Here is a 20,037-nt window from a genome sequence, read left to right as displayed (position 1 = left end):
GGCAGCACATGCACGTATTCCCTTACTTAGACGATTGGTTAATAAAAACCAGCACTCAGCAACAGTGTCTTCTACACTCAAAATATGTCATAGAAACCCTTCACAAACTAGGGTTCTCTATAAACTACCAAAAATCACATCTACAACCATGTCAAATACAACAATACTTGGGAGCAACAATCCACACACAAGGGGATTGCAACTCCAAGTCCACAAAGGGTACAAGCCTTCCAAAATGTAATACTAAACATGTACCCAAACCAACACTATCAAGTGAGGTTTGTAATGAAAATACCTAGGCATGATGTCTTCATGCATAGCCATTGTCCTAAACGCAAGACTACACATGCAGCCCTTACAACAGTGCCTAGCAACACAATGAACACAAGCACTGGGTCAACTTCAAGATCTAGTGTTGATAGACCGCCAAACACACTTCTTGCTTCAATGGTGGAATCCTATAAATTTAAACCAAGGGCGGCCATTCCAAGACCCAGTGCCTCAATACGTGATCACAACAGATGCTTCCATGATGGGGTGGGGAGCACACCTCAACCAGCACAGTATACAGGGACAATGGGACGTTCAACAAAGGCAACTGCATATAAATCATTTAGAGCTGTTAGCAGTGTTTCTAGCATTGAAAGCATTTCAACCGCTAATAGTCCACAAACACATTCTTGTCAAAACAGACATGACAACAATGTATTACTTAAACAAACAAGGAGGGACACACTCATCACAACTGTCTCTTAGCACAGAAGATTTGGCATTGGGCGATTCACAATCGCCTAATAGCACAGTACATCCCAGGGATTCAAAACCAGTTGGCCGACAATCTGTCGAGCTCACCAACAGACACACGAATGGAAAATTCATCCCCAGATACTACAAACTTACTTTCTACGATGGGGAACACCGAAATAGACCTATTCGCAACAAAAGAAAAAAACGCAAAATGCCAAAACTTCGCGTCCAGGTATCCACACCCTCCGTCCAAAGGCAATGCGTTATGGATGAGTTGGTCAGGGATATTTGCCTACGCTTTTCCCCCTCTCCCACTCCTTCCTTATCTGGTAAACAAATTGAGTCAAAACAAACTCAAACTAATACTAATAGCACCAACCTGGGCTCGCCAACCATGGTATACAACATTACTGGACCTGTCAGTAGTACCTCATATCAAACTTACCAAACACACCAGATCTGTTAACTCAACACAAACAGCAGATCAGACACCTGAATCCAGCATCGCTCAATCTAGCAATCTGGCTCCTGAAGTCTTAGAGTTTGGACATTTAGACCTTACACAAGAATGTATGGAGGTCATTAAGCAAGCTATGAAACCTACTACAAGACATTGTTATGCAAACAAATGGAAAATATTTGTTTATTACTGCTATAATAATCAAATTCAACCACTACATGCTTCTGCAAAAAACATTGTAAGCTATTTATTACACTTACAAAAATCAAAACTAGCATTTTCTTCTATCAAAATACATCTCAGCAATATCTGCCTATCTGCAGATTACACATTCAACATCACTCTCTTTAAAATCCCAGTCATCAAAGCATTTATGGAGGGTTTAAAAAGAATCATAACCCTAAGAACACCACCAGTTCCCTCGTGGAACCTCAATATTTTATTAACACGACTCATGGGTCCACCAATTAAACCCATGCAGTTATCACATCTCTTAGAAGAGTAAGTGAAATACAAGCATTCACTATACAAGAACCCTTTATACAAATACATGAAGTGGTACTCCGTACAAATCCCAAGTTCTTACCAAAAGTTATATCACCGTTAAACCTAAACCAAACAGTGGAACTCCCAGTCTTTTTTCCACAACCCGACTCAGTAGCCGAAAGAGCCTTACATACGTTAGACATCAAAAGAGCACTAATGTATTACATTGATAGAACAAAACAATTTCGCAAGACAAAACATTTTTTTTTGTAGGCTTCCAAAAACCTCATGCAGGAAATCCAATATCCAAACAAGGCATTGCCAGATGGATAGTGAAATGTTTTTAGACCTGCATTATTAAAGCAAAAAGAGATCTGCCTATTACGCCAAAGGCGCACTCCACTAGGAAGAAAGGCGCCACAATTGCCTTTCTAGGAAATATACCTATGACCGAAATCTGTAAGGCAGTCACATGGTCTACGCCTCATACATTCACAAAACATTACTGTGTAGATGTGTTAACAACACGCCACAGTAGGACAGGCTGTATTACGAACATTATTTCAGACAACTTCAACTCCTACAGGCTAAGCCACTGCTTTTGGGGAGATAACTGCTTACTAGTCTATGCACAGCATGTGTATCTGCAGCTACACATGCCATCGAACGGAAAATGTCACTTACCCAGTATACATCTGTTGGTGGCATGAGACGCTGCAGATTAACATGCGCCCTCCCGCCTCCCCGGGAGTCTGTAGCCGTTATAAGTTGATGAAACTTGTACATTTGTAATTTTGTAAATGTATACTATTTTTATACACATTATGTACATACTCACTCCATTGCATTGGCACTTTTTCTATATACACAACTTCTACCTCACCCTCTGCGGGGAAAACCATCTAAGATGGAGTCGACGCCCATGCGCAATGGAGCCGAAAGGGAGGAGTCCCTCGGTCTCGTGACTCGGACTTCTTCGAAGAAAAACAACTTGTAACACTCCAAGCCCAACACTAGATGCAGGATAATGCACAGCATGTGAATCTGCAGCGTCATGTCACAAACAGACGTACAGTGGGTAAGTGACATTTTCCATATATATATATATATATATATTATGTTCAATGGCATGTGTAGCTGCAGATACACATGCTGTGCACTGTTCCTGCCATCTAGTGTTTGGCTCGGAGTCTTTACGAGTCATGGGACCGAGTGACTCCTCCCTTTTGGCTCCATTGCCTCCATCTTAGATTGTTTTCTTTCCGCCATCGGGTTCGGACGTGCTCCTCTTCGCTCCGTTATTCGAATTGGAAAAAGACTATAAATCCTCAAAGCGTCGGTATTGTTTGCGATCGGGAAACATCTTCCATCGACACCGTCGAGATACAGTTTTGGTGGCCCTTCGGGGCTTCCGCACCCAGCCGAGGCCTGGTCGGCCCGACCACAAACATCGTCGAAGCCTAATGGACCGGACCCCTTTCCGTTTCTGCCCGAAGTGCCACGCTAAGTATCCCTATACAGACCAGCATCTGATCTGTAATCTGTGTCTGTCACCGGAGCACAGAGAAGATATTTGTGAGGCCTGCAAGTCCTTTTGATCAAAAAAGACCTTGAGGGGTCGGAGGGCGAGGCGGATGCAGATGGCGTCAAACTTCAGAACACCTCGACGTCTAAGAGGAGGAGATGGCTATCTCCATCCAGGGATCTGACTCTGACGGAGACCGACCGCCTACAGCAGGCCAACAAGTGAGTACGCCTGCCCTGACCCAACCCCACAGTCAGCCGAAAAAACAGAAGGCCTCGGGGATGCCACTGCCTGAAGGCCATGGCTCCACCCATAAAAAACGAAGCGGTGACCAAGCAACACCTTCGGCACCGAAAAAGGCAAAAATCGTGCCAAAGTCTTCGGACTCGAGCCGAGAACACGGCGTCTCAAAATCTCGACACCCACTTTTCGAGTGGAGTAAGCCTCGAAAGTTCTTTTCAGAGTCTAGGCCTTCCATCAGCATGGGTATTTCGGTGCCGAGAAAACCGGCTTCCGAGCCGAAAAAGACCTCGTACACCGAGGAACATGGGCTCTCTAAGCAGCTAAAAGATACGCACAGATTTGAAGAGGAGCTTCAAATTGAAGAGTTTGACCAGACGCAGGCATGGATACAGATCCATAAGGATACTGGGAAGATCCAAACTGCCCCTCAAGTTCAAGAGAAAGCTGGCTTTCCAACCACATTCGGACTGATCAGCCAAGAGCTAAAGTGGCCAGGGAAAAATCGCCAACTGGCCATTTTTCACTAGAACTTTCTCCCCCACATTCGACACAAAGGACAGGGTCACCTATTGCCACACCCACTGCACAGTCACCCTCCCACACTGTGCAGTCGCAAGATGATGTAGACCCCTGGGACCTCTACGATCCCCCTGTCTTGGACAATAGCCCGGAGTGCTACCCTTCAAAACTGTCTCCACCAGAGGATAGCACCTCATACATCCAAGTCTTGGCCATGGCTGCTCGTTAGCATGCATTCAGAGCCATTGGAGGATGACTTTCTCTTTAACACCCTGGCCTCCACGCATGCCTCCTACCAGAGCCTGCCTATGCTCCCAGGCATGCGTAAACATGCTCAGCTAGTTTTTCAAGAGCGGGTGAAGGGGAGAGCCATCACACTGCGGGTGGAGAAAAAGTACAAACCACCCCGTCGGACCCAGCGTTCATCATGCAACAGCTGCCCCCGGACTCTGTAGTGGTTTGTGCTGCAAGGAAAAGAGCCAACTCCCAATCATCAGGAGATGCACCACCTCCAGATAGAGAGCCGGAAATTTGACGCAGCGGGAAAGAGAGTGGCGTCACAGGCTGCCAACCACTGGCGTATTGCAAATTCACAAGCCCTCCTCGCACGTTATGACCGAGCTCACCGGGACGAGATGAGTGATATTATCCAGCATCTCCCCAAGGAATATAAAAAACTGGCTCAACAGGTGGTAGAGGAAGGGAAGGGCAAGCAATATCGAATAATCAAATTCGTTCCGCATTGGATTCTGCTGACATTGCCGCAAGAACAGTGAACACGGCATGCACAATTAGACGGCACACCTGGCTAAGGTCCTCAGGGTTCAAACCTGAGATACAACAGGCAGTACTGAACATGCCTTTTTAACCAGCAACAACTGTTTGGGCCACAAGTGGACACCGCCATCGAAAAGATGAAGAAAGACACTGACACAGCCAAAGACATGGGCGCGCACTACTGGTCCCAATATAGAGGGAGATTCCGGAAACCGCAGTATAGCGGAGGTTTCAGACAACAGCCTTCAGAGGCATCCACCTCTCAAGCAAAACCCACCTACCAATCCCATTATTTCAAACAACTTCAACTCCTACAGGCTGACCACCGCTTTTGGGAGGATTACTGCTTTGGAGTCTATGCACAGCATGTGTATCTGCAGGTACACATGCCATCGAAGGGAAAATGTAACTTACCCAGTGTACATCTGTTCGTGGCATGTTCCGCTGCAGATTCACATGCGCCCTCCCACCTCCCCGGGAGCCTGTAGCCGTTTATTTACATATATACAATTTCTAATTGCAACTTAAACATTCCTTTAGCACAAACTATGTACATACATATCTATTCCATTGCATGGACATCTTTACTATTCTCATTCTACCGCTCCTACCTCACCCTATGTGGGAAAACAATCTAAGATGGAGTCGATGCCCATGCGCAAAGGAGCCGAAAGGGAGGAGTCACTCGGTCCCGTGACTCAGACTTCTTCGAAGAAAAACAACTTGTAACACTCCGAGCCCAACACTAGATGGCAGGAACAGTGCACAGCATGTGAATCTGCAGCGGAACATGCCTCGAACAGATGTACAGTGGGTAAGTGACATTTTTTATATATATATATATATATATATATATATATATATATATATATATATATATATATATATATATATATATATATATATATGTGTGTGTGTGTGTGTAAGGAAATGGCTCCCTGTTGCAGTTATCCCCCCCCCCCCTTTTTGCCTGATATTGATGCTGACTTGGCTGAGAAGTGTGCTGGGACCCTGCTAACCAGGCCCCAGCACCAGTGTTCTTTCACCTAAAATGTACCATTGTTTCCACAATTGGCACACAGATAAGTCCCTTGTAAAAGGTACCAAGGGCTCTGTGACCAGAGAAGGTCCCTAAGGGCTGCAGCATATGTTGTGCCACCCTAAGGGACCCCTCAGCTAACACATGCACACTGCCATTGCAGATTGTTTGTGTTGGTGGGGAGAAAAAGGCAAAGTCGACATGGCATCCCCCTCAGGATGCCATGCACACAAAATGCTGCCTGTGGCATAGGTAAGTCACCCCTCTAGCAGGCCTTACAGCCCTAAGGCAGGGTGCACTATACCACAGGTGAAGGCATAGATGCATGAGCAATATGCCCCTACAGTGTCTAAGTCTATTCTTAGACATTGTAAGTACAGTGTGGCCATATTAAGGATATGGTCTGGGAGTTTGTCAAAAACTAACTCCACAGTTCCATAATGGCTACACTGAATACTGGGAAGTTTAGTATCAAACTTCTCAGAATAATAAACCCACACTCAGGCTTCGTGTTACAATGCCCCTGGGCACTCCAGCTAGTGGAGATGCCCACCCCCTGGATACAGCCCCCACTTTTGGCGGCAAGTCCAGGAGAGATAATGAGGAAAAACAAGGAGTCACTGGCCAGTCAGGACAGCCCCTAAGGTGTCCTGAGCTGAGGTGACTCTGACATTTAGAAATCCTCCATCTTGCAGATGGAGGATTCCCCCAATAGGATTAGGGATGTGCCCCCCTCCCCTCAGGGAGGAGGCACAAAGAGGGTGTAGCCACCCTCAGGGCTAGTAGCCATTGGCTACTAACCCCCAGACCTAAACACACCCCTAAATTCAGTATTTAGGGACTCCCCAGAACCTAGGAACTCAGATTCCTGCAACCTAAGAAGAGGACTGCTAAGATGAAAAACCCTGCAGAGAAGATGGAGACACCAACTGCTTTGGCCCCAGCTCTACTGGCCTGTCTCCCCACTTATAAAGACTGCTCCAGCGACGCTTTCCCCAGGGACCAGCGACCTCTGAAGCCTCAGAGGACTGCCCTGCATCTAGAAGGACCAAGAACTCCTGAGGACAGCAGCTCTGTTCACCGAAGACTGCAACTTTGCAACAAAGAAGCAACTTTGAAACAACACGCGTTTCCCGCCGGAAGCGTGAGACTTGGCACTCTGCACCCGACGCCCCGGCTCGACTTGTGGAGAACAATCACTTCAGGGAGGACTCCCTGGCGACTGTGAGACCGTGAGTAGCCAGAGTTGACCCCCCTGAGCCCCCACAGAGACGCCTGCAGAGGGAATCTCGAGGCTCCCCCTGACCGCGACTGCCTGCTTCAAAGACCCGACACCTGGTAAAGGCACTGCATCTGCAGCCCCCAGGACCTGAAGGATCCGACCTCCAGTGCAGGCGTGACCCCCAGGTGGCCCTCTCCCTTGCCCAGGTGGTGGCTACCCCAAGGAGCCCCCCCCCCCCCCCCCACCTTGCCTGCCTGCATTGCTGAAGAGACCCCTTGGTCTCCCATTGCTTTCTATTGAAAAGCCAACACTTGTTTGCACACTGCACCCGGCCGCCCCCCCCCCCCCCCGGTCTGCCCTCCGAAGATGCAGGTACTTACCTGCTGGCAGACTGGAACCGAGGCACCCCCTTCTCCATTGAAGCCTATGCGTTTTGGGCACCACTTTGACCTCTGCACCTGACCGGCCCTGAGCTGCTGGTGTGGTAACTTTGGGGTTGCTCTGAACCCCCCAACGGTGGGCTACCTTGGACCCAAACTTGAACCCCGTAGGTGGTTTACTTACCTGCAAAAACTAACAAACTCTTACTCCCCCCAGGAACTGTTGAAAATTGTATTAAGTGTCTAGTGTTAAAATAGCTATATGTAATTTATGTGAAAACTATATGCTGTTTTGCTAATTCAAAGTTCCTAAAGTACCTACCTGCAATACCTTTCATTTTAAGTATTACATGTAAATCCTGAACCTGTGGTTCTTAAACTAAGAAACAATATTTTTCCATACAAAAACCTATTGGCCTGGAATTGTCTCTGAGTGTGTGTTCCTCATTTATTGCTTGTGTGTGTACAACAAATGCTTAACACTACTCCTTTGATAAGCCTACTGCTCGACCACACTACCACAAAATAGAGCATTAGTATTCTCTTTTTGCCACTATCTTACCTCTAAGGGGAACCCTTGGACTCTGTGCATACTATTCCTTATTTTGAAATAGTGCATACAGAGCCAACTTCCTACAATTGGCATTAAACCTTACAAAACTATAATTTCTCACTAATACATACATCTTCCTAAACCCCGCCCCAAATCAATCAATCAAATAATTTCTTAAGCGCACTACTCACCCGGTAGGGTCTCAAGGCGCTGGAAGGAGGGGTGGTGGTGCTGGTGCCGGTTACTGCTCAAAAAGCCATGTTTTAAGGTGCTTTCTTAAGGTTAGGAGGTCCTGGGTCTTGTGTAGGTTGGGTGGGGAGGGAGTTCCAGGTCTTGGTGGTGAGGTGGGAGAAGGATCTGCCGCCGGAGTTGGTGCGTTGGATGCAGGGGACTGTAGCGAGGTCGGCGGAGTGGAGCTGTCAAGTTGGTATTTGGACGTTTACTCGTTTGTTGAGGTAGGCCGGTCCAGTGTCGTGAGGGCTTTGTGAGCGTGGATGAGGACTTTGAAAATGATCCTTTTGTTGAAGGGCAACCAGTGTAGGGATCTGAGGTGGGTGAATGTGTGTTTGTGGCGAGGGAGGTTGAGGATGAGACGTGCGGCTGCGTTCTGGATTCGCTGGAGTTTTCTTTGAAGCTTGGCTGTGGTCCCTTCGTAGACGGCGATACCGTAGTCCAGTCTGCTGCTAATGAGGGTGTGGGTGACTGTTCTTCTTGTTTCTAAAGGAATCAGTTTGAAAGTCTTGTGTAGCATGCGAAGGGTGTTGAAGCAGGAGGATGATATGATGTTGATTTGCTGGGTCATGGAGAGAGAGAGAGAGAGAGGAGTCCAGAACAATGCCAAGGTTGCATGCGTGGATGGTGGGTGTTTGGGGTGGTCCGAGGTTGGTGGGCCACCAGGAGTCGTTCCATGCGGTCTTGTTGGGGCTGAAGATGACTATCTCTGTTTTATTTTGAGTTTAATTTGAGGTGGCTTGCAGTCATCCATTTGGCGACGACGAGAAGTCCAGCGTGCAGGTTAATCGTGGCGGTGGCTGGGTTCCTGGTGAGGGCGATGAAGAGCTGAGTGTCGTTGCCATATGAAATGATGGTGATGCCGTGGGGGCGGAGGATGTTGGCGAAAGGAGCCATGTAGATGTTAAAGAGGGAGGATCCTTGGGGGCCCCACAGATGATCTTGATGGCTGTAGACTGGAAAGGAGGAAGGTGAACTCCCTCTAAAATCTACCCCTCAACAATACCCCTTTCCCATCCCCCACCTTGACCTGACCAATCCATTACCCATCTGTCCTGCTGTCGACCTTCTGTAGTTATCCTTGCCTTTCCTCCCTTGTGTTCCTTGTGAAAACTCCCTGCCCTAATCTTTTCGCCTCCAACCCCTCCCCCCCCCCCAAGCCTTTCTGTGGGAAAAAAAACCACCACACAAGAAAACCCACCAGGTGTTTTCCTGCCCCACCTGAAAAGCATTCTATGGCCTCTACCGATCCCATAGTTTTTCACCCAACAAGTCCGCAATCATAGTCCGAAGCGCCAAAAAGGACAGATGCACACCATCCTGCCTGAACAACTCAGAATACGTAAAAACTATCTCCTTGTGCAACAAAACTGAAAAACCCTGTGCCTGACAAACTCCTCATCTCCATGTTCACATTTTTGCACTGTTTCTCCATACCCTTGAGTGAATTTGCACCTCTCCAAACACGCCAAGCTACCATACTGGTCCAAACAATGTACGTCCCTACCCATTTATCCTCAACATATCCATTTTCATATTTTTCAAAAGACCAATACCAGATAAAGCGACCAAATGAATTACTAATATATCAGGACAAACCCTTTGCTCAAGTATTTTTGACAGGACATATAACAATTCCCCCCACCTCATGCTGCTTTTTCCTACCCAACTAATTTTAATTCTGGCCCCATCCAACCCCAATTGCCTTCCAAAATTACGTGAAGAAGCCTGCTTCTCAGCCCAACGCACAAATGAGTGCCCCACTATCCAAACTGCACACGCTCTGTCAGGGCCCGCCACACAGCCTAAAAAAGAAACGTTGGGAAGAAAAAGAGGGAGGAGTGGGGGGGGTTATGGGAAGCAGAAAAAATCTAAAATTCAACATCCAGTAACGATCAAACAAGTCAGCCTGTTCCTTGCTGATTCAGCCTAACAACGCTGGAAACATTAAGTCCACCAGCGCCCCAGATCCATAATCACCCTATCTGACATTCCCAACAATTTTGCTTCAGTAGCCGCTCCGATCCTGAAAGAATGTGTACCATAAAATTGTGGTGCCATCCCCAATCTTCTAAGCGCCATCCTTAAAACTGAAAGCAGCTGAAAAGGCTTCAGAGCAGAACATTCTTGATGAACAAATACCCACCTGGAAATTGCTGGTAAAATCCTAGCAAAGGAGACCCAAAATTCAACAGGACACGCCTGAGACCTCTTACCCTTCAATATCCCCTCGTGACCCCTACCCAACTGATCCATCTTAGGTGAGTGCAGCCATATATATATAAATCCCCATCAATTACCTGCACCTCGTAACTCAATATGCCGTCCTTACCTTTGACTCCCAGCAACTCTGAAACTGAATGCCCCATGAAACCGCCACGACATAGTGACATCAACCGAACTTCCAATGCAGAAAAACAAACCTCGTTTAATACTAACAGCAACTTTTTTAACAGCGGAGAAGTTATAGGAAGCCTACGGTCGCCTCTTGCACCCCCCCCGTCCTTGCCTACCCGGCCAGTGTCCTCCTATGGATCTCTCCCTCAACTGGATCGTAACCCCCAAAATAATTACCATAAAATGAAATACCCGACAACTTATCAGATATTGTGACTGCAGACACAGCCATTTTGATCTGTTGCATTATAAAATGCATCGCGTCCTCTCGCCTTTCTCCACATACCGCCCTGCCACCCTCCATCCGAACAGCACCTGAATTTAGAAACTCCGACCAAGCCTGGACATAGCTTCTCTTTGTAGATGGAGCTGTAGACTGTTGCACCAGCTCCAGCATTCTCACTCTCTCCTATCGCCCACAGTTCCCCAGGGACCGCTGTCATCTGTGCATCCGCACCTGGTGCCAGCCCACTGAAAACGAGATCGTGCATCAGCAATGTCGTTCTGAACACCTGGGACATACTTAACTTTGAACATTATATTGAATTTCAGACAATTCAACAAAAACTGCTTTTAAGAGCTTAAACACTTTTTCATCCTTAGTTTTCTGAGAATTTATTAAGTTAACCACAGACTGGTTATCCACATTAAAAACAACGTTCCTATCAGCAAACTTACAACCCCATAGAGACAATGCAACAACTAACGGAAAAAATCCAAAAAGGCAATACTATGTCTAGCCAACCTCCAACTCTCCGCATCCCAGTGCCCATCCCAGAAAAGGCCAAAACCGTGAGCTCCAGATGCATCAGAAAAAACCTGAATGTGCCAAACCCAATCTTCCTCCTCCACCAGCATGGAGACTGCATTAAAATTTTTGAGAAACACAATCCACATGCTCAAATCTGCTTTCACACTGGCCCGTAGACTGCTCCTCGTATTGCAAAACCTAATCTACAAAAAGCTCTGCCAACTCTCTCAACCTTACATGCAAAAGTCAAATGTCCCAATAGACTTTGGACTTGGGTTTCTGCACAGCCTCCTCCAACATGGAAATTAGCTTCTGCACTTTATCCTTCGGTAACCGCAATTCTATTTTCATGGAATCCAACTCAGTACCCAAGAAATTCAAACATGTCGAGGGACCTTCCGTTTTCTCAGGTGCCAAAGGAACCTCCAGCCGGCACATAACCTCTTCAAACTCTGACAAAGCCTTGCCACATTCACCTGAATCAGGTTTGCCAACTAGGAAGAAATCATCAAGATAATACGTTACAAATCTGTAACCACACCTAAACTGAAAAAAAACACTGCAAGAAAGTGCTAAACATTTCAAACCATGAACAAGACAGAGCAACCCATCAGCAACATCCTGTCCACAAAAATTGTAACATCAAACGGCTGTCCAATAATGAGAAATCCTCTGGATGTACAGGGAGGAGTCTAAAAGCTGACTGGATGTCGGACTTCGCCATTTTGGCCCCCCTACCACATCTTACCAACGAGACCGCTTCATCCACCGAAGCATAATGCACCACCAAGTCCTCCTGTGCGATAAAATCATTAATGGACGACCCCATTGGCCATGACAAGTGATGAATGAGGCAAAATTCACCTTTCTGTTTCTTAGGCACTATCCCCAAAGGAGAAATGGTCAAATTAGGCAGTGGCCAACAATTGAAGGGGCAAACAATTCGGCCCAAATCAACTTCCTTCCACAGCTTAGCCCTCACAACTTCAGGATAGTCCCTTGCAGATTTTAAATTATTAGCCCATCTTCTTATCCTCGGACCTTGATAACGCAATTTAAATCCATCCATGAAGCCCCACCACAAATTCTTAGCTTCCTCCAACCGGGGATAAAATTGCAACCAAAAACTCATAACTTCCACTTTAACCGGCGTAGGACCCTTTACCTGCCAACTGCGGCAATTGGCCCCTGTCCCTCTCACCTCCTCTACCCTGCACCCCTTGCCATCCCCAATGCATCCCTCCAAAGCATTCGAAAGCTGGGTGTCTACCACCACAACTGGAGCATTCATGCCGAAATCTGCATTGCTGCCTGGTACACACTCCACTATTGAATGACCAGCATGCCCCATTCTGTGTTAACTGTCCCCGAGCTGCAAATCCCACCCCGTAATGTGTAGGACGCCCTTGAAAGGGCTTGTATTGTATAGGTAAACCACTCGCCAAAAGCGTCGTTAGAGCGTTTTTTACCGTTCTCAACCATTGCATCCACAGCTCATTATCGATCTCTCCCCAAACCTTATCCGGGCATAAGGCCTTTCGAGCCCTAAACTCCTCATCATATCTATACCAACTAAAACCACCATAATCCATCTGAGCCCTGCGCACAATATCCATATACTTAAATAATGCCACACAACTCTCCGGACAGTGCTCACAGTAAACGCTAGCGTAGATCAGATAAGCAGATGTCCAATTCTCAATCGTAGTAAGAGCCCTGGGCCTACGTGCCAGTTCCCATTCTTCCTCCTTGGAACCCTCTTTTGACTGAACCTCTCTATGAAGGAACTTAAACATCAATAAATTCGCCTTTCCATATTTTTTCCTTCAAACTCTGAGTGAGATGCGCCCTCAAAGGCATCGACACTCCCATGTATGGAACCCCCCAGACCCTTCGCTTAACAAACAGGAGAAGACCCGTCACCTACCTGGTTCACTTCGGACTTACTCAGAGCTTCCCCACAGCCCACCTGAATTGAAACATCAATACCCTCAGTTTTATCCCTCACCCCTCTTTGAATACCCATGTCTGTACTTGTGATCCTTTTAGCTATATCCGACCCAGCATTGGAACCTCCCACATTACTTGACTGTACTCTATTATTCTCACCACTAGTTAAATTGCCAGCAAAAGACACCTGCTGCTCTCTTCCAGCCCGACGATCGCTCTGGAACGCCCTCTTATCCGCTTCATGTGCAACAACCTGTGTTGTTCCTCTTTGTACAGCCCTCCGCTGACCTGAGAATCTCTTCCGCTTCATCCTCTTCTTCATAATCAAGAAGCATGTCGTTGATGACTTCTCCTCCGCCACACCAGTACCCCGGCTGGTAGACGGCACTCCTTCTTGCAGTGGATAGAAATCCTGGACACCCGGGCCCGGACCTGTTGCCTCCTCTGTAGTCAGACGAACCGCTCCGCATTGCGCCCTCTCTTCTAGCCGATGTCCTGAGGGTGCCCGACCCTCACCGGCAACCTCTTAACTTGAGCAGGTCGTCCAAGCTGCCCTGTCGACTGCTCCCCATGCTCGTCCAAAGCATAAGTGCCATCACACCCAGATTGCAGTGCTCCTCCCCCGGGCTGCCAAAGATCCAACCTCAACTGTGCCATACCTGCTTCTCCATTACCACTTGTCACACCACAAATAGTGCCCCTCCTAACCAAACCACTACTGTCAACAAATTCAACCTGCTCACCAGCTTAAATATTTTGATTTCCTCCTCCCATCCCTGTACCTTACATAACATAGGACTCACTATCCGTGGGGTAAACTGCCTAAACCTACTCTCACCTGGAGTTAAATGGAAAAGTGGCTCGCCAGCACTATAAGCCAAAACCATCTGCCCCTCTTACCTTTCTTCTCACCGGAAATAACAATTATGGCTTCATTATCCCTGTACATGATGCTGCCATTTTGTTTACACCTCCCAAGGTTCTTTCCTCAAACTCCCTCCCCTCGCTCGCTGTCATTTTATAAGGGGAGCAGAGTTTTTTTTTTTTTTTTTTTTCCCCCCCCAATGAGCACTCCTGCCGCACCCCCACGTGGCCAATCCCTGGCCCTGCACTCCTCTCAGCGGCTCCCAGACCTCTGAAAATTACCCTCTGACGAATTGAGGCGCCCGCACGCCTTGCTCATGCTGCCCCGCGAAGCCTGCCCCTGAACTGCCGGTAAGCCCAGAGTCGCATCATGCTCCTCATTTGACAGACGGTCAGGTGAAATCCTTACTTTTCGCCCAGCCGTGTTTTTTTTTTTTTTTTGCCTAAACTTCTTATGGGACAGTGAAGGTGGCGAGTACGCCATCACAGCTGCTGCCACGCCCTCGGAGGGAACCCTTTTAGGCCTCCTCAGCCCCACCCACACCTGCTCCAAGACGCCCTCCTGCAAAAGATCCTCCCTTCCCTCCTCCTGAAGAACTTTCAGAGCCTGCATCACCTTATTTGTCTTGTCCATCCCGATAATGTTTTAATAAAACACCAAAAACCGCTAACTTACTATTCTAAGGCCTACCTATCAAAAACGCCCAAATTGCGAACCGCCTATTGGGTGTGACAAACTGTTAAAGAGGCCAACCACATCCTGCGCCTCGTTATACCCACCCCTTAACACTCACCCTTTCCTATGATTGCACCAATCCCAAACCTCCGTGTGGTGGATTCTCTCACAGACGCCGATAAACCTGGGGGGAGACCGAGCAAGCCCATGCCCCCCCCCCCCCCCTCCCCCCCCCAAAGTCCCCATAGACAAAACACACTTGAGCGGGCAATGTTTTTAATTCACAATAAATGTAAAGAATGTGGCATCATCCGCATTCTTTCCATTAACTGAAAATGTGAAATAAGCATGATGGCAGCTTTAGCAGATTTTGTCCCTATGACTTTCAATTCTTATGAATATGGAGGGGCGCAGAGTCTGGGTGGAACCTCAGATGTGCCTCTACCCAGGTGTCGTCTCTCATTCCCTCAGTCGTATCTAACATAGCTGCTTGAAGTCCGGTGTCACAGAACGGACGGGATACCCAGACAGGAATCACCTCCAGTTGCAGCGCTGGTGACAGGCGCAATTAGGTATAGGGACCATCGTTACATCTTAGTGTTGGAGTAGGTTATTGTGCTTAGGTGAAAAACAGCCATAGGAATGAGGACTGGTGCATGCTTGACACAATGAATGAAGGAAGCAGCCAATGAAATCGGTAAAAGTACAAATGAAGTATTATGGGGTGAGTCTCCTATACCTCTGCTATGCAGTTTCAAATAATTGTCAAGCCTACATGCAATTAATAAATAAAAACAAGAACCCCCCCCCCCCCCCCCCCCCAAATGCCCTTTCTGCCAGGCGGGTTTGTGTTCTTCACACTTCACACACTGACGATGAATGTAACGCTTATACTCCGCTTTTATGCCCCACCACTTTCAAATGTCACCAGCTGCCACTGGGTGTGCATGCTCATCTGAGTGTGGGTTGGAAGTGAGGAGGTGGGGCAGATGGCACTAGACAAACTGCTGCAGCCTTTATCCACCACTGGAGTCTTAGGGAGCCATCTAATTTCTGTCTTGCTCTGCATCCCCAGTTTGCTACCACTTGAGCCAGAGGGAGTCCGATAAAGAGGGAAGGCAAGTGGGATGAGGCTGCGGAAGAAAATAATTATGTTGCTGTGCTAAAATGTATTGTTTCACTGTTTAACGGACATTGTAGATTGATCTGCTGGCTAAGATACATATTTTCTTTGTACATTTTCAAGGTATGAAAATTCCAATGACTGTCCCTGTCCTTTCCCGTGTGAATCCCGTGGGGGAAAGATTTGCTTCAAATATTACCATGTCCTTCTTCGTACCGTTTGCCGTAGATGTGCCACCCACACCAGTAAACCCTGAAGTTTATCTTTCCACACTCCCAGCGCAAACTGTTTATGTCAAGTAAGTGTAGATGATTTTGTTTTCTACTAATAGTCCACTTTGCTTTTCTATAAACCTAAGCCCAGGAAGACTGCAGCATTTGAAAGTTCAGTAAATGCATGTAAGAGTGATGCAGCCTCTGAGAATTGGACGGAATGCAGATTAAGATAAAACGTATAAATAAAATGCATGTTATGAACTTGGTGACAATATAGGTGATTGAAGGAGGCCTCAAATTACTGGTAGAACATATTAAATTATGAAATCCTGGTTTAGCGCGACCAGACCTATGTGTTACTAGGCCATGTTACTGCCAGCGTTTTAGGAGGCTGACTGAAGAACAAGTGAAAATGAAGTCTAAATTGGAGGTCAGTCTATAATACCACTTGTACAGTGAGCAGATTGGCAAGGTTTGGTGAAATGGAAGAAGAAAGGAGCTGGTAAGGGTCCAGAGCTGATATCCGATATTAATATTTACTGGTTCTGCCTGTCGTATGCTAGAGACTGCATTGCCTTTTGATGCTAAAATATGCATGATTTTGATTAACCTCCGAAGTATGAACAACTGAATGCACTTTATAGGACTTCCTTAGCCTTCTGCTGTACGAGGTGGTGGGTTTCCTGTGGCAAATAAAGATAACTTCCTTCACCACTTGGCAAGAACACACTATAGGGCAGCTACGTGCAAGAAGGGGAAAAAAATCACCAGATATCTATAACTCTTCTTAATAAAGGCTACTAACCATAAACAACCAGTTTTACTCGTAATAAAATACTCTGTTTAATAATGTTTCGTCTACGGAATGTACCAAATAGGAGCAAATTATGATTATTTTCTTTCTTCCGCTTACACAACAAAGCAGGGGTAGCAAAAGTGAGATAGAAAGGAGAGGCCCCTATGGTCCCAAAGAATGCCTGCAGCCACACAGGTGTACACTTGAGGCAGAATCATGTTGATCACTTAACCCATACCATCGTTACCTAAGCCTATCGTTTTTAAAAAAATGTTGTGGTAGTAGGGAAACAAATGAATTAATAAGGCCCTACACTAGATTTTAACAGACACCTCCGAGACCCATTGCCAATTATCAGATACTCCACACATACTCTATATATCAAACGAAACTGGTTGAGGCGAGGAGTACTCCTTTGATGAAGCATGCCGGTTAGTGTGGGTTTGGGATCTGGGTCATATTAATAAAGCTCACCTAAAAATCAGTATCAGAGCTCAGAAATAACAAATAACTAAATATTCCAGGCCTTGGTACGTTTAGTACTTTTCCAGCATACATACTTTTTTATTTTCCCACCGCCACAGCACTTAAAAAATGAGGAGAGCAGGAAGGGCTCTTTTCAGACTTTTGACAGCTCTTTGAAATAATAATAATAAAAAGAAACAAGTGCAGACTTTTTTCCAGAGTCTCGATTTGTGGTGGTTTTTCCCCCTGCCAGTCACAATAATTTGGGAGGCGAAATAAGTCATTGTAATTCTACAAGGTAGTCAAGATAACTTTTAAATATGATACCATAAACAATATACAGTAAAAGTTCCGCAGTGTGCAGTAATTAGTCTGGACACTGCTTTAAAACACCTTCTTTATGAAAACATCAGGATGGGCACAGGAACCATCAGTTGCAATTGTATTTTGTGTACATGTTTACTGTATAAGAGATCTGGAGCATGGGACTTACCTGCCCAGTCCTTAATCAGCACTCCAAGTCTTGTATTAAAAATCTTTTGTTTATTTTTTCATTTCACCTCATGCTGTCATTCAACATTGTTTATATAACATTCGTGGGAGATATAGCAACCCCACGCTTAGCCAGGACAACTTGTAAGAATTAGATAAGACAAACAGAATTGAGGAAATCCGAAAGGCAATATGATGGCTCCAGAGGAAGAGGGCAGCTTGGCCTAATTGCTTAACTCCCGAATCCTTCAAGTGTAGGGAAGAATAGTTGGGGAACCTTTGTGTAACGTGCTGTACGGAGCACAGGGTTGCCTGCCTCGGGATCTTAGAACAGCTACTATTGCACTCATCAGTGCATATCCTATCGACCTATCACCATATTAAACACTGCGGTCAATGACCTGGCTAAAGTACTGGCGAACCTTTTATTGCAGGTGTTTGATATATAAATTTCTCCCGACCAGTCGGGATTCATGCCTAAGCGATCATGACCTATGGTAGCTTTTCGGATGTCTGGCTTTGCGAGAGGCCCTGTGGGAACTGAAGTATTGTTGGACCTTAAGTGTTGAAAATGCCCTCAATTCGGTTGAGTTATTGGAGGTTCTGGGCAAGATGGGGTTTGATAGAGTTCAAATACATGATTTGTTTCTTGTACACCAGTTCTGTAGCCAGAGTAGGAGTAAATGTGACTCTGTTGAGGGAATTTAATTTGGGAATGGAGGGCGACACAGGAATGCCCACTTTTTCCCTGTTTGCCCTGCCATTAAAGACCCTGGCCTGTAGGCAGTGCAGAGCGAGAGGATGTCATCTCCTATGCTGATGACTTGCTGTTATTCTTGGCCGTATCCGGTGAAATGGTCTCCTGAGGGATTCCGATACTAGGTAATCAGTGTAACTGGGAATCCCGCTGAATTTTGGAGACATAATCGGGGGCAAGGTGAGATGTAGGGCACCAGAGAAAACACTATATTTGATGGGAATTACCCCCTTATACAAAAGATTATCCTGCCCAAGTTCCTTTACATGTTCCAGAATATAATATTTAGGTCCTGTACAAATTTTTCAAGGCAGTTGACACAGTAACTTGGACTCTGCTAGGGAATTGGGGTGCCCTTTACACAGTCCTAAAAACTCTGATGAGAAACCTTAATGAGAGCAGAATTGCCCTACCCAACCCCGACTGTTACTGGGCGACGCTGATCATGATTAACTACTGAGCATTCACTTCCTCACAGGAACCCTCATTGGTGGTGGCTAGGCAACTGATGGGCTTGGGTGAGTACATGAAGAAATTACACAGTAGTGACCGGCCAGGTCATTATCCATTCCCGAGAGAAGTGGTAGGGGAGATATGCAAGAGGACCTCGGTGTAGCTGGGCTGGAAGGGAAAAGGGTGACCCTATAAACCACCCATGGGAGTCCAGCATATTAGCAGACCTCCATGGGAGTCCAACATATTAGCAGACATCCATGGGAGTCCAACATATTAGCAGACATCCAAGGACTTGAGTGCAAGAAACAGTGGGCCATCATACAGGTAACGAAACTGGATGATATCTGGGGCCTGCAGGGATTTGATTGCTTTGTGACGATGCAAGAACAGCATGAACCAGCAGACTCGTATCTTTCGATATATGAAAGCCAGACATGCTCTCACAGGGTATGTGGATTTATTGCAAGATGTGGCAGACAAATCATCACGGGTGTTTCATCTATTGGAGTATGCACTAGATAAGCATGCCATCTCACAAATCTATAGGATACTCTTAAACAACCGCCTCCTGTCTCTTGATATTCTGAGTGGAAAATGGGAATGTGATTTGGAGGTTTGGGCAGCTGAAGAGTGTGGGGAGGCTTGCCTACATCCGAGAGAGGTTCCCGATGAAGCGGGGTTCATGGTGGTGCAATTTAAAATACTACATAGACCATACTGTACCAGAACTAGGATATTCCATATGGGGAAGGCAGATCATGATGTGTCTGCCGTGAAATCGACCTTTACAACAAGTATTTTACCACACAGTACCATTACCATTTTTTTTTTTTTACAACATTTTTTAAGATGCATATGCCTTAACCATGCATGCCTTTACCACAAATACAGTATATGGTAAGTATAAGTGTGG

The 20,037-nt window shown here is 46.3% G+C and overlaps 1 protein-coding gene across 1 annotated transcript in view; it reads left to right on the top strand.

Moving 5' to 3' along the window:
• The window catches only part of LOC138296025 (heme-binding protein 2-like), a 98,086-nt gene that overhangs the window by 42,887 nt on the left and 35,162 nt on the right, over positions 1 to 20,037 (top strand). Inside the window, exon 3 of the mRNA XM_069234730.1 lies at positions 16,067 to 16,241. Coding sequence (XP_069090831.1) covers positions 16,067 to 16,241 — 175 coding nt within the window. The remainder of the gene's footprint in view (positions 1 to 16,066; positions 16,242 to 20,037) is intronic.

Source organism: Pleurodeles waltl, chromosome 5 (genome assembly GCF_031143425.1).
Source record: "Pleurodeles waltl isolate 20211129_DDA chromosome 5, aPleWal1.hap1.20221129, whole genome shotgun sequence".
In the NCBI taxonomy this organism is placed as follows: domain Eukaryota; kingdom Metazoa; phylum Chordata; class Amphibia; order Caudata; family Salamandridae; genus Pleurodeles; species Pleurodeles waltl.
Note: the sequence above shows the minus strand (reverse complement) of the source record. Positions and strands in the feature narration are given on the sequence as shown.